We start from the raw sequence: 13526 nt of genomic DNA, 5'->3' as shown, positions 1-13526 counted from the left end.
TTTTCACCAGGCTGGAGTGCAATGGCGTAATCTCGGCTCACTGCAACCTCCAACTCCCTGGTTCAAGCAATCATCCTGCCTCAGTCTCCTGAGTAGCTGGGATGACAGGCATGCATAACCAGGCCTGGCTAATTTTTGTATTTTTAGTAAAGACGGGATTTCACTATGTTGGCCAGACTGGTCTCAAAGTCCTGACCTCATGATTTGCCCACCCTGGCCTCCCAAAGTGCTGGGATTACAGGTGTGATCCACCGTGCCTGGCCAGCAATTTATCTTTTATTTTTCTTTGTAGATACAGGGTCTTACTTTGTTGCCCAGGCTGGTCTTGAATAGCTCCCTGCAGCCTTGAACTCCTGGACTCAAGTGATCCTTCCCACCTCGGCCTCTAAGAGTGCTGGGATTATAGGTGTGACACACTGCACCCAGCCTCATTGTTTGATTTTTTTGAACTAGCATTTTCTGCCAGATGTTGGAGCTATTTGTTCATCTATCTTAGTTCCCATATCAGACTAAGCTCCTCAAAGCCAGGCCAAGGAAAAAGGGTTCATTTCTGAATCACCCAAAGCACATAGCTCAGTGTCAAGCAGCAGAGGTCTACAGAAGAAAAATGTCAGATGAATTAATTGAGGGTATAGCCGGATATGGAAACATTAACACTAGCATGTCTTGAACACAGAACCAAAGTGAGAAAGAAGGTATGTTCACCTCTGATGGATGTCACCCACCTCTATTCAAAACTCTCCCTGAGCCTATGACTGTATCCTACCCCAGGCAGCTATACTATAAATACATGCCATTAGTTACAAAACAAAGCTCAGGAAGAGCTGAGTGGCTCAGCACATTCTTGGTTTCCTTATCTATAATAGCACCAAACACACAGCGTTGTTGTGATCATTAAATTTGTTCATGCATTATGTTACTCACTCAGAACCTGACACCACGGTATATGCTCAGCCGATGTCAGCCAGTCGTATAAAGACTATCTCCACTGTGGGAAAACTGCAAGTCCTACTGCCATGGGGCCACTGGCTCATCTCCATAGACAGCCAGGCCAGGCACTATTAGCTGTGGCATTATTACATAAGATACATTCACTCCTAGGAAAAGAACAAATTCGCACCTGATAGAGCACGTGACAAGGAGAATCACATCTGCCTGAATGGAGAGAAAGGAAAACAAGGAAAATTACAATCTCGGAATCTTGGATATTAGCCTTGTACAGTTCCTGCCCTACAGCTCTTTATTATTTTTTTTTTTCTTTTTTTTTTTTTGAGACAGAGTCTCACTCTGTTTCCCAGGCTGGAGTGCAGTGGGGCAATCTCGGCTCACTGCAACCCCTGCCTCCCAAGCAGTTCAAGCAATTCTCCTGCCTCAGCCTCGGATTACAGGCACCCACTACCACGCCCAGCTAATTTTTGTATTTTTAGTACAGATGGGGTTTTACCATGTTGGCCAGGCTGGTCTCAAACTCCTGACCTCAAGTGATCCACCCGCCTTGGCCTCCCAAAGTGCTAGGATTACAGGCATGAGCCACTGCACCCACGCTATTATTTTTCTTTAACTATTTTTTTCCTTTTTTTTTTTTTTTTTTTTTTTAAATAGAGAAGGGAGTCTCACTCACTTGCCCAGGCTGAAGAGCAATAGCATAACCATAGCTCACTGCAGCCTCAAACTCCTGTCTTCAAGCAATCCTGCCTTGGCCTCCCAAAGTGCTGGGATCACAGGCATGGTAACCCACACCTGGACATTTTAACCATTTTTAAGTGTACAGTCCTGTGGCATTAAGAACATTTGCAATTTCTTAACTATGCATTCTCCATAACTTTTTCATCATCTGCAACTAAAACTCTGTACTCATTAAACAGTAACTCTCCAACTTCCCTCCCCACAGCCAATTCTTAACTTAGCTCCTTGCCTGAAGGCGCACATCACCATAAAAGTTTCAAAAACAGCTGGAACAACTCAGTACAACTCAGTCCCATGGTGAACACTTCACCCAAGGGAACTCTCTCTCACCAGGGGGCACCCTGCTCCTGAAACTGCACCTAAGAATGGGCACAAATGCAGAATCTTGCCCAGGTCCAGGAAACAAAGGAAATAGGAAATGCATGTACCTCTTGGAGGTTACTGGTCCGCAGGTAGCCACTCTTCTGTAAGATGGACCAGGCTATCTCTGTGTCATTCACATTCATCTGGCAGCCATAGGTCTCAAGGTAGACTGCAGTGAGAGGTTGGGGGGAATCCATGGTAGACAGACAAGAAGGGGCCTCATGTCTCAGAAGGTCTCCCTCCCAAATGATCTAGAAATATCTGAGGCATCTGGTTATCCACTGAGTCCCCTATTGCCTCAATCCTAAGATAACATAAATTGCCAGATGTACCCCCAAATTAATGACAGACCTTCAGAACAAAAGAAATACCACATTAGGCTGGGCTCAGTGGTTCATGCCTACAATCACAGTACTTTGGGAGGCTGAGACAGGAGGATTACTTGAGCCCAGGAGTTTGAGACCAGCCGGGGCGACATAGGGAGACCCTGTCTCTACAAAAAATTTAAAAATTAGCCAAGTGATACATGCCTGTGGTCCCAGCTACTCAGGAAGCTGAGGAAGAACTGCTTGAGCCCAGGAGTCTGAGGCTGCAGTGAGCCATGATCACACCACTGCACTCAGCCTGGGCAACAGAGTGAGACCCTGTCTCAAACAAACAAACAAAAATACCACATTATATATCCACACCAATTACAAGGCATGTTATCTTTTTTTAAATGGGGAAAACATGTACCTGAGAATCAAGGAAATATAGTTTTAAAACCAATTAGAAAAGGAAAGACTAGGCCAGGCGTGGTGGCTCACGCCTGTAATCCCAGCACTTTGGGAGGCCAAGGCAGGCGGATCACTTGAGGTCAGGAGTTCGAGACCAGCCTGGCCAACATGGTGAAACCAATGTCTCCACCAAAACACAAAAAATTAGCCAGGTATGGTGGTGTGCACCTGTAATCCCAGCTACTCAGGAGGCTGAGGCAGGAGAATCACTTCTCAGGAGGCAGAGGCAGAGGCTGCAGTGAGCTGAGATCGCACCATTGCGCTCCAGCCTGGGTGACAGAGTGAGTCTCAAAAAAAAAAAAAAAAAAATGAAAAGAACAGAAAAGGAAGGACTAGGTGATAGTGTTTATCAGCCTGAAGGGAAAATAAGTTTAAATCCACATGTTACACTCCTCCTCAAAATAAAGAGGTTTTCCAGCCTCTGGAAGTAGCAGCAGTGGCCAGAGGGTACATAAAGTCACAAAATTAAAATGAGGCCTCTTCTTAGAGTAACTTCATCTTAAATGAAAGCAAGGCTATATTATGAAGTAAAACAAATTTTGTACACAGTTGTAGGAATATGAATTTCACATTCTGGCAGCTGTCCCCACCAGCAGGTCTTATTTCCAGACTCCAATAAATTCCAACTAAAAGTTAAGAGCTGAATGATAATAAGCTTTTGCTCAAATGATTCTCCCACCTCAGCCTCCTGAGTAGCTAGGACTACAGGTGCAGGCTATCATACCTGGCTAATTTTTTATTTTTTGTAGAGACGGTGTTTCACCATGTTACCCAGGCTGTTCTTGAACTCCTGGGCTCCAGCAATCCAACCATCTCGGCCTCCCAAGGTGCTGGGATTACAGGCATGAGCCACCGTGCCCAGCCAAGTTTCTTGATATTAATATTATTGGGTGGAGTCTGATGATTCCCACAGCCTTCCCACACTGTTAACCTTCCAAGCCAGGTCTGTAATAAAAGAATCACGCCAGGAATGACAGAAAGGAGCAAGGCAGGAAGCCCAAAGGGATAAGAGAAGTAAAACCAACCTTTTCTCTGCCTTCCAAGAAGTTCATCCATCGTGAGATAGGGAGGTGGGTCTTCCACTTCTGAAGACAGCTTCTCCTGAGGAGCTGAGGCACTTTTTAAAAAATGTTGAAAAGTCGGTCCAGCGGCCAGCCTGGAGCTGAAATCCTTCGGAGCTCCATCCTCCTGCCTCTCTGGACTGGGACACGTGGTACTAGAGAGACTGCTGTGTGCCCTGCACATCCTCAGCGACAGCCAAGACACAGAGGCCAATGGCCCCCACCCCAGAGACCTCTGCACTTGGAGGACACACTGTAAAGGGTGCATGGCACTAAACAGCCCACGGTCTGCAAAAGAATGACAGACATCACCAGCATTTATTGAACACTATGGACAGAACACTGCTCTGAGCACTTCAAGTGTATACATCCATTTACCCCTCACAAAAGCCCATGATGAAGGTACTCCTAATAATATGACCTTTGTTTTACAGTTGAAAAAACGGAGGCAACTTGCCCAAGACCACACAGAGGAGTGCCAGAGATGAGATGCAAATCCAGGCAGCGTTTTCAAAACAAGGGGTGGTAGAGATGAGATGGAAAGCCCTGACAAAATGACAAAATAGCACCTTGTGCCAAGACCAGTTCCCAAGGCTTTAAGCGTATTAACTCATTAAATCTTTACAGCAATCCTAGGAAACAGACACTATTATTGTTCCTATTCCGAAAGACATAGGTTGAGGAACTCACCTAAGCTCCTACAGCCAGTAAGCAGTCAAACAAGAACTCAGGTAAAAATCCGCATGGATGCAAAGCCCGTGCCAATACCCATCTTGCTACACTGCCTCTTAATACTGTGAAAACCACTCACTGTCTGAGGGCATCTTCCTTTGAGTTCCTTCAGAAGGAAAGCATCTAATGTGAGGGCACTATATGCCTGATCAGTGACTCCTTCTACCCTTTAAGAGTCTTGGCTGGGCGCAGTCGCTCATGCCTCTAATCCCAGGACTTTGAGAGGCTGAGGCAGGAGGATCACTTGAGGTCAGGAGTTCAAGACCAGCCTGGCCAACATAGCAAAACTCCATTTCTACTAAAAATACAAAAGTTAGCCAGATGTGGTGGCACGTGCCTATAGTCCCAACTACTCAAGAGGCTGAGGTAGGAGAATCGCTTGAACCCAGGAAGCAGAAGTTGCTATGTACTGAGGTCGCACTACAGTCTGGACAACAGAGCGAAACGCCATCTCAAAAAAAAAAACAAGAGTTTCAAACTACTACCTTCAAACTTTCCACCCAGACCCTCTCACACTTGGTTTAGCAAATAACACAACCTTTATAGAGAACAATTTGCCACTTTCCATCAAAATTACAAGTGTGCAAACCATCTGACAGAGCATTTCCACTCATATTTATCCTGCAGATAAATCTATACACATACAAAATGACCTATGTATAAAGACATTCAGTCTAGGCATGGTAGCTTACGCCTGTAATCCCAGCACTTTGGGACACTGAGGCTGGTGGATCACTTGAGGCCAGGAGTTCGAGACCAGCCTGGCCAACACAATGAAGCCTCATCTCTACTAAAAATACAAAAATTAGCTGGATGTGGTGGCACACACCTGTATTCTGAGTTACCCGGGAGGCTGAGGCATGAGAATCTCTTGAGCCCAGGAAGAGAAGGTTGCAGTAAGCCAAGATCACGCCACTGCACTCTAGCCTGGACAACAGAGTGAGATTGTCTCAAAAAATAAAAAGATATTCAATGCAACAGTGTTTCTAATAGCAAAAGAAAGGGAAAGGTCTAAATGTCATCAATAAAGGACTAGTTAAGTAAGTTCTGGTACATCCATACAATGGAACAAGATACAACTGTTAGAAACCAAGGCTGGTGGCCAGGTGCAGTGGCTCATGCTTGTAATCCCAGCATTTTGGGAAGCTGAGACAGAAACATCACTTGAGCCAGGAATTTGAAACCAGCCTGGGCAACATAGTGAGACCTCATCTCTATAAAAATAACAAAAAATAGCCAGGCACAGTGACGCACACCTGTAGTCCCAGCTACTAAGGAGGCTGAAGTAGAAGGACTGTTTGAGCCTGGGAGGTCAATGCTGCAGTGAGCCATAATCGCTCCACTGCCTGGGTGACGGAGTGAGACCCTAGCTCAAAAAAAAAAAAAAAAAAAGTGAGGCTGAACCTATACGTGACAAAGGCAAGGAAGTAAAATGCTCCATGCTACCTACATTATACTACTGATGAATCTGTGGGGAAAGCGGGTAGGAATATTGAGGTACCTATTTGCAGGTACATACAATATCTCTAGAGTGCATAAGAAACAATAGTTGCCTCCCAGGAAGACTTAGGTAACTAAGGTACAGGAGATGAAGCCATACTATTTAATTTTTTTTTTTCTTTTTCTGACTAAGGAAGAATTCTAGGATCACCATATATTTTTAATGGACCCCCTGACTATGGCCTACCACACTCCAGCCATGCCACACTTCTTTGTATTAATCTTCACTAGCTTGTAGGATTTTACACACGCTGTTCTCTGGCTGGCATATCTTCCCTCTAGTGGCTGTATAACACCTGTGATACTTTCAGCTTTCTTCCTCTGGGAAGACTGCTCTGGCCATCACCCTCGAAGTCTAGGTGGGATCCTTCTCTGGGTTCCCAAAGCTCTCTTCTAGCTCTCCATCACAAGACTCATCACACTTTGCTGTTATTACTGACACTTCTGCCAGCCCTAGTAAACTGGCAGGTTCCTGCAAGCAGGGAACAGGCATCATTCATTTCTACACCTTCACCATCTCCTATTGTGGTAGCTGCCTCATGGCAGGTGCTAAACATCAGTGGTTCCCAACCTTTTTGGTACCAGGCATCGGTTTCATGGGAGATAATTTTTCCACAGACAGGGAAGCAGGGGTATGTTGAAACTGTTCCACCTCAGGCATTTAGATTCTCATAAGGAGCGTGTAATCTTGAGCCAGTGCGGTGGCTCACATCTTTATAATCCCAGTACTTTGGGAGGCTGAGGCAGCAGGATTGCTTGAGCTCAGGAGTTCAAGACCAGCCTGGGCAACATGGCAAGACCCCGTCTCTACAACAAATTAAAAAACAAAAACTTAGCCAGCCATTGTGGTGTGTGCCTGTAGTCCCTGCAACTGGAGAAGCTGAGGTAGGAGGATCACTTGAGCCGGAGATGCAGAGGTTGCAGTGAGCCGAGATTGTGCCACCACACTCCAGCCTGGGCAACAGAGAGAAACCCTGTCTCCAAAAAAAAAAAAGTAAATGGAATGCACAACCTAGATCCCTTGCATACACGCAGTTCACAATAGGGTTTGTGTTCCTATGAGAATCTAATGCCATGGCCGATATGACAGGAGGCAGAGCTCAGGCAGTAACACCAGCTTGCTGCTCACCTCCTTCTGTGCGGCCTGGTTCCTCACAGGCCACGGACAGGCACCATTCTGCCACCTAGGGTCAGGGGAACCCTGCTATACATGTGTAAAGAGCAGATGTGGTCCATTACCTTTCCAATGAGATCACCTGCCACATCTGCTACTAGCACTCAGGAGCAATGCCAACCCAGTTTCAAGTGTCACAGAAGAACAGCCTTAAAGTGTGAGCTTTAAAATAGCCCATTTCTACTCCATAATTGCTGTGTGACCTTTGGCAAGACAAATTTCTGTCTCTGAGTCACCAATTCCACTTGTGTAAAATAAGGATAAAAGCAGCACTTACCCCCTCCAAGAAGTGTTATAAGAATAAGATATTAAAAACCCAACTTGAGATACAGTAAGTGTTCACTAACTGCAATTCACAGCCCACACCCCCTTTCATGGAGAGTATTAGAGCATCCTGGTTAAGAGCATGGACTCTACTAAAAATACAAAAATTAGCCGGGTGTGGCGGCATGCGCCTGTAATCCTAGCTACCCAGGAAGCTGAGGCAGGAGAACAGGAGAATCGCTGGAACTCGGGGGGCAGGGGCTACAGTGAGCCGAGATCGCGTCACTGCACTCCAGCCTGGGCGACAGAGCAAGACTCCGTCTCAAAAAACAAAAACAAAAAAAAATTAAAAAAAACAGTATGGACCCTAGAGTCTGAATCTGACCCCACTGCTGCTAAGCCAGCTAAACCTTAGGCACCTGTCTTAAACTCTGGGAGCCTCTAGATGGGGATAACAGCACCTATCTCCATAAGCCTACTGTGGGATCAAATGCAGTAATACAAGCAAAATGTTTTGCATAACACAGTGTAGAAGCCTCTCTGCAGGCTCGAAATTAATTCTGACAGTCGGCAATGAGGCTAGAACAATAGTGTACAACAACATCCCAAACACTTTATTGGCTGGTTACAATGCGTTAGGCATGGTGCAAAGCATTTTCCGCGAATTATTACCTATAACCCTCACAGCAACCCTGTGAGGCAGGCTGTACTGTCAACCCCACTTCACGGGTGGCGAAGCGAAGCCTTGGAAGAAGTGGAGGTGACCTGTCCAAAGTCACACGGGGTTAGGCGGCGGGGTTAGGGTACGAACCCCGACAGCCTGACGCCAGGCCCCACGCCGTAACCACCGTGCCATCCTCCCTCTTGAACACCGCGCGCTTCCCGGGATCCGCGGCCCCTCCTGCCCCAGGCGCCACTCAAAAGCAGGTGCGCAGCCCACCCCGGCGGGCGCGCTGCTCACCTCCCGCAGCAGCAACAGTGCCCGGGGTCCCGCAGCGTTAGTTCTGCCGGCAAATCGGGTCCACTCACCGGTCCGCCGCTGGGCTGATACACAAGCGACTTCCGTTCCGCCGGTACTTCAGGCCGGGTCATTCTAACGGAAGTGCTTCGTTTTTACAGTCCGGGTGGACCCAAAGCTCCGTGGCGGCGCTGAACTTTAGGGCAGCCACTAGCCACGGGCTTAAGAGGCAATTGAGCGCCTCAGCGTGGGTGAGTGCAAATGAAATGTGCGCTAAATGTCAGATACATCGGATGTGGAAGAAGAAATGTCAAATGGTGTGAAATAGTTCATATATGTTTATATTGATTGTGTGCTGCAATAATTGTTGGGACATATTGGGTACATTCGTTGAATTTTTTTTTTATTTGTAGCTATGGTGACAGAAATATTTGAATTAAGTTCACCTGTTGTTTCTTTTTACTTTTTCAATGTGGCTAGCAGGGGGTAAAAAATTGGTGTGGTCATGGCTCACTGCAGCTGCCGCCTCCCATGCTAAAGCAGTCCTCCCACCTCAGCCGCCCAAGTGGCTGGGACTACAGGCAGGCGCCACCACGCCCAGCTAATTTTTTTTTTTTTTTTTTTTTTTTTTTTTTTTGGAGAGACGGGTCTACCCGTGTTGCCCAGGCAGGTCTCAAACTCCTACCTAGGCGCAAGCCATCCTCCCACCTTGGCCTCCCAAAGTGCTGGGATTGTAGGTGTGAGCCACTGTACCAGGTCCTTACTGGGAAATTTTAAGTCACCTAAGAGGTTCATGCTCTATTTCTATTGGAGGGTGCTGCCCTGTAGGTTAATGACTTCCTGATTCACATCTCCAGCTGGACCCTCCCTGCAGTTCCAGAGCCATAGCTCAGCTGCCTACTTGACACTTCTTGGGTGTCTGATGACCATCTCTATCATGAACTCTTCATTTCCACACACGCACCTTCACCAAAAACCTGTACCTGCCATTCTGGCCCATCTCAGTAAATGGCCCAACCATCCTTCCAGGTGCACTAGGAGGAACTGAATGGTCATTTTCTTCACCTCCCTGGATCCCCACGTTCTACCTGTCAGCAAGCCCTGTCAACTTTAACTACAAAATGTCAAATCTGTCTACTCGGTAGCTACAACTACCCAGGCCACCACTGTCTCATCAGAAACAATCACAGTAGGGCCGGGCGCGGTGGCTCAAGCCTGTAATCCCAGCACTTTGGGAGGCCGAGACGGGCGGATCACGAGGTCAGGAGATCGAGACCATCCTGGCTAACACGGTGAAACCCCGTCTCTACTAAAAAGTACAAAAAACTAGCCGGGCGAGGTGGCGGGCGCCTGTAGTCCCAGCTACTCTGGAGGCTGAGGCAGGAGAATGGCGTGAACCCGGGAGGCGGAGCTTGCAGTGAGCCGAGATCCGGCCACTGCACTCCAGCCTGGGCACAGAGCAAGACTCCGTCTCAAAAAAAAAAAAAAGAAACAATCACAGTAGCCTGCTAACGGTCACCTTGTCTCCTGAGAACAGTTTCCCACACACAGCCTAAGGGAATTTGTCTGTTTTATTAAATCAAATTACATCACTCCTCTCCTGAAAACTCTCCGTGGCAGGCTGGGCATGGTGGCTCATGCCTGTAATCCCAGCACTTTGGGAGGCCAAGATGGGCAGATTGCTTGAGCCCAGGAGTTCTAGACTAGCCTGAACAACATGATGAAACACCATATCTACAGAAAACACAAAAATTAGCCTGGCGTGGTGGCGGGTGCCTGTGGTCCCAGCTACTCAGAAGGCTGAGGCAGGAAGATTACTTGAGCCAGGGAAGTTGAGGCTTCAGTGAACCATGATCTCAACACTGCACTCCAACCTGGGTACCAGAATGAGACCATGTCTGGAAAAAGAAAAACACAAAAACGGCCAGGCACAATGGCTCACGCCTGTAATCCCAGCACTTTGGGCAACTGAGGTGGTTGGATCACGAGGTCAGGAGTTCAAGACCAGCCTGACCAATATGGTAAAACCTCATCTCTACTAAAAATAAAAAAAAAAAAAAATTAGCTGGGCTTGGTGCCACATGCCTGTAGTCCCAGCTGCTCGGGAGGCTGAGGCAGGACAATTGCTTGAACCCGGGAAGTAGAGATTGCAGTGAGCCGAGATCGAGCCTCTGCACTCCAGCCTGGGCGACAGAGCAAGACTCCGTCTCAAAACAAAACAAAACAAAACAAAAAGCTTAAGAGCTTTCGGTTGCCCTTGCAATAAAATCCAGATTTCCTACTGTGTCCTAGGGGCCTGCATGATGTGGCCCCGCTTACTTGTTTTGTTTGTTTGTTTGTTTGTTTTTGAGATGGTGTCTCACTCACTCTGTCACCCAGGCTGGAGTGCAGTGGCGCAATCTCGGCTCAGTGCAACCTCTGCCTCCCAGGCTCAAGCGACTCTCCTGCCTCAGCCTCCTGAGTAGCTGGGATTACAGGCGTGCACCACCACACCAAACTAATATTTGTATTTTTAGTAGAGCAGGGTTTCACCATGTTGGCCAGCTTGGTCTCAAACTCCTAGCCTCAAGTCATCCGCCGACCTCGACCTCCTAAAGTGCTAGCATTACAGGCAAGCACCACCATGCCCAGCTGATTTTTGTGTTTTTACTAGAGATGGGATTTTGCCATGTTGGCCAGGCTGGTCTCAAACTCCTGGCCTCAAGTGATCCTCCCACCTCAGCCTCCCAAAGTGCTGGGATTACAGGCATGAGCCACCATGTTTGGCCCCCTGCTTACTTTTACTTCTCCAACCCATGTACTTCTTACCACTTACTTCTCCTACTGTGTTCTCTCTAGTTGATATAGTTCAACTACATAATTTTATTTTGCTCCTTAAATATCCCAAGCAAATATTTATTTCAGACCCTCTCTCTCTCTCTTTTTTTTTTTTTTTTTTGAGACAGAATCTTGCTCTGTCACCCAGACTGGAGTGCAATGGCATGATCTTGGCTCACTACAACCTCCGCCTCCCGGGTTCAAGCAATTATCCTGCCTCAGCCTCCCAAGTAGCTGGGATTATAGGCACGTGACACCATGCCCACAGAGCCTCTCTTCTTACTATGATCTTTCTGGAATGCTCTTCTCCAAAATTGTTTCATGGCTGGCCCCTTCTCATCCTTTAGGTCTCAGCATAAATGTCAGCTCTTCAGAGAGACCCTCTCTGACCACTTCATATAAACTACTTCATCACTTCTCGTATTATTTTCTTCACCGTATTTGTCACTATTCAAAATGTTGACATTACTTGTTTTCTTATCACTGCCTATTCCTTGGACTATCAGCTCCCTGAGAGGAGGGACACATCGTGTCTTGTTCAAGGCTTTATCCCCATGATCTACGCAGGGTCTGACTCATAGAAGGGCTTAATGAATATTTGTTGAATGAATAAATGACTGCTTTCTGTCTTAGTTTGGGTTCCCCAGAAGCAGACCCTAAGACAAGTATTTTTTTTTTTTAGACTGACTCTCACTCTGTTACCCAGGCTGGAGTGCAGTGGCCCAATCTCGACTCACTGCAACCTCCACCTCCCGGGTTCAAGCAATTCTCCTGCCTCAGCCTCCCAAGTAGCTGGGATTACAGGCACACGCCATCACGCCCAGCTAATTTTTGTATTTTTAGTAGAGATGGGGTTTCACCATGTTGGCCAGGCTGGTCTCGAACTCTTCACCTCAGGTGATCCACCCACCTTGGCCTCCCTAAGTGCTGGGATTACAGGCGGGAGCTACTGTGCCTGGCTCCTAAGACAGGTACTTGAGTGCAGGTAGTTGATTTGCAAAGTAATCTCAGGAAACACTGGTAGGGTAGTAGGGGAGTGAAACAGGGAAGGGGAGGCAGCCAATAAACATTCTTTTTTTTTTTTTTTTTTGAGACGGAGTCTCGCTCTGTTGCCCAGGCTGGAGTGCGGTGGCGCAATCTCGGCTCACTGCAAGCTCCGCCTCCCGGGTTCACGCCATTCTCCTGCCTCAGCCTCCCGAGTAGCTGGGACTACAGGCGCCCGCAGCCACGCTGGGCTAATTTTTAGTGTTTTTAGTAGAGACGGGGTTTCACTGTGTTAGCCAGGATGGTCTCGATCTCCTGACCTCGTGATCCACCCGTCTCGGCCTCCCAAAGTGCTGGGATTACAGGCGTGAGCCACCCCGCCCGGCAGCATTCTTATCAAGCAACTTTCTTGCAGGCATCTAGGCCTTAATCCTGCTGGAGAACACTGGGAAATAATACAGAACACTGTGCTGGTTAATTATTTGTGTCAACTTGACTGGGCCACAGGTTGCCCAGGTATCTGGTTAAATGTTATTTCTGGGTGTGTTTCTTGAGGAAGAGATTAGCTTTGGTAGACTGCACTCCACAATCTGGATGGACATCATCTAACCCCTCGGGGACCCAAATAGGACAGGAAGGCAGAGCAAGGTTGAACTATCTCTCTGCCTGTCTGCTTAAGCTGAGACATTGGTCTTCTCCTGCCCTTGGACTAGGACTTAAACACCATTGGCACTCCTGATTCTCAGTCTTTTAGATTCAAACTGGAATTTACACCACCACCTTTCCTCGGTGTGCAGCTTGCAGATGACAAATTGTAGGACTTCTCGGCCTCTATAATCACTTGAACCAATTCCTTATAATAAATCTCATTCTAGATATAAAAATATACATATAGTGACCAGGCACAGTGGCTCATGTCTGTAATCCCAGCACTTTGGGAGGCCAAGGTGGGAAGATCACTGGAGGTCAGGAGACCAGCCTGGCCAACATGGTGAAACCCTGTCTCTACTAAAAATACAAAAAAATTAGCCAGGCATGGTGGCAAGCGCCTGTAATCCCAGCTGCTCAGAAGGCTGAGGCAAGATAATTGCTTGAACCTAGGAGTCAGAGGTTGCAATGAGCCGAGATTGGGCCACTGCACTCCAGCCTGGGTGACAACGTGGGATTCTGTCTCAAAACAAAAAAAATTAGCAAGGCATGGTGGCACATGC

The 13526-nt window shown here is 47.3% G+C and overlaps 1 protein-coding gene across 5 annotated transcripts in view; it reads right to left on the bottom strand.

Moving 5' to 3' along the window:
- CDK5RAP1 (CDK5 regulatory subunit associated protein 1) overlaps positions 1–8975 on the bottom strand; it is a 39445-nt gene extending 30470 nt beyond the window's left edge. For 3 of the 5 annotated variants that reach the window (XM_025398726.1, XM_025398727.1, XM_025398729.1), the window contains exons 1-4: positions 8518–8659; positions 3851–4174; positions 2115–2218; positions 1121–1155 (exon numbers count right to left, since the gene is read on the bottom strand). In XM_025398726.1, coding sequence (XP_025254511.1) covers positions 1121–1155; positions 2115–2218; positions 3851–4154 — 443 coding nt within the window. In that variant the 5' untranslated portion in view covers positions 4155–4174; positions 8518–8659. Of the gene's footprint in view, positions 1–1120; positions 1156–2114; positions 2219–3850; positions 4175–8517 lie in introns of all 5 variants that reach the window. The other 2 variants (XM_025398725.1, XM_025398728.1) reach the window with 2 other exon arrangements.
- Positions 8976–13526: the final 4551 nt, after the last annotated feature.

Source organism: Theropithecus gelada, chromosome 10 (assembly GCF_003255815.1).
Source record: "Theropithecus gelada isolate Dixy chromosome 10, Tgel_1.0, whole genome shotgun sequence".
Classification (NCBI taxonomy): domain Eukaryota; kingdom Metazoa; phylum Chordata; class Mammalia; order Primates; family Cercopithecidae; genus Theropithecus; species Theropithecus gelada.
The sequence above is the reverse complement of the archived record's forward strand: the minus strand, read 5'-3'. Positions and strand labels throughout refer to the sequence as shown.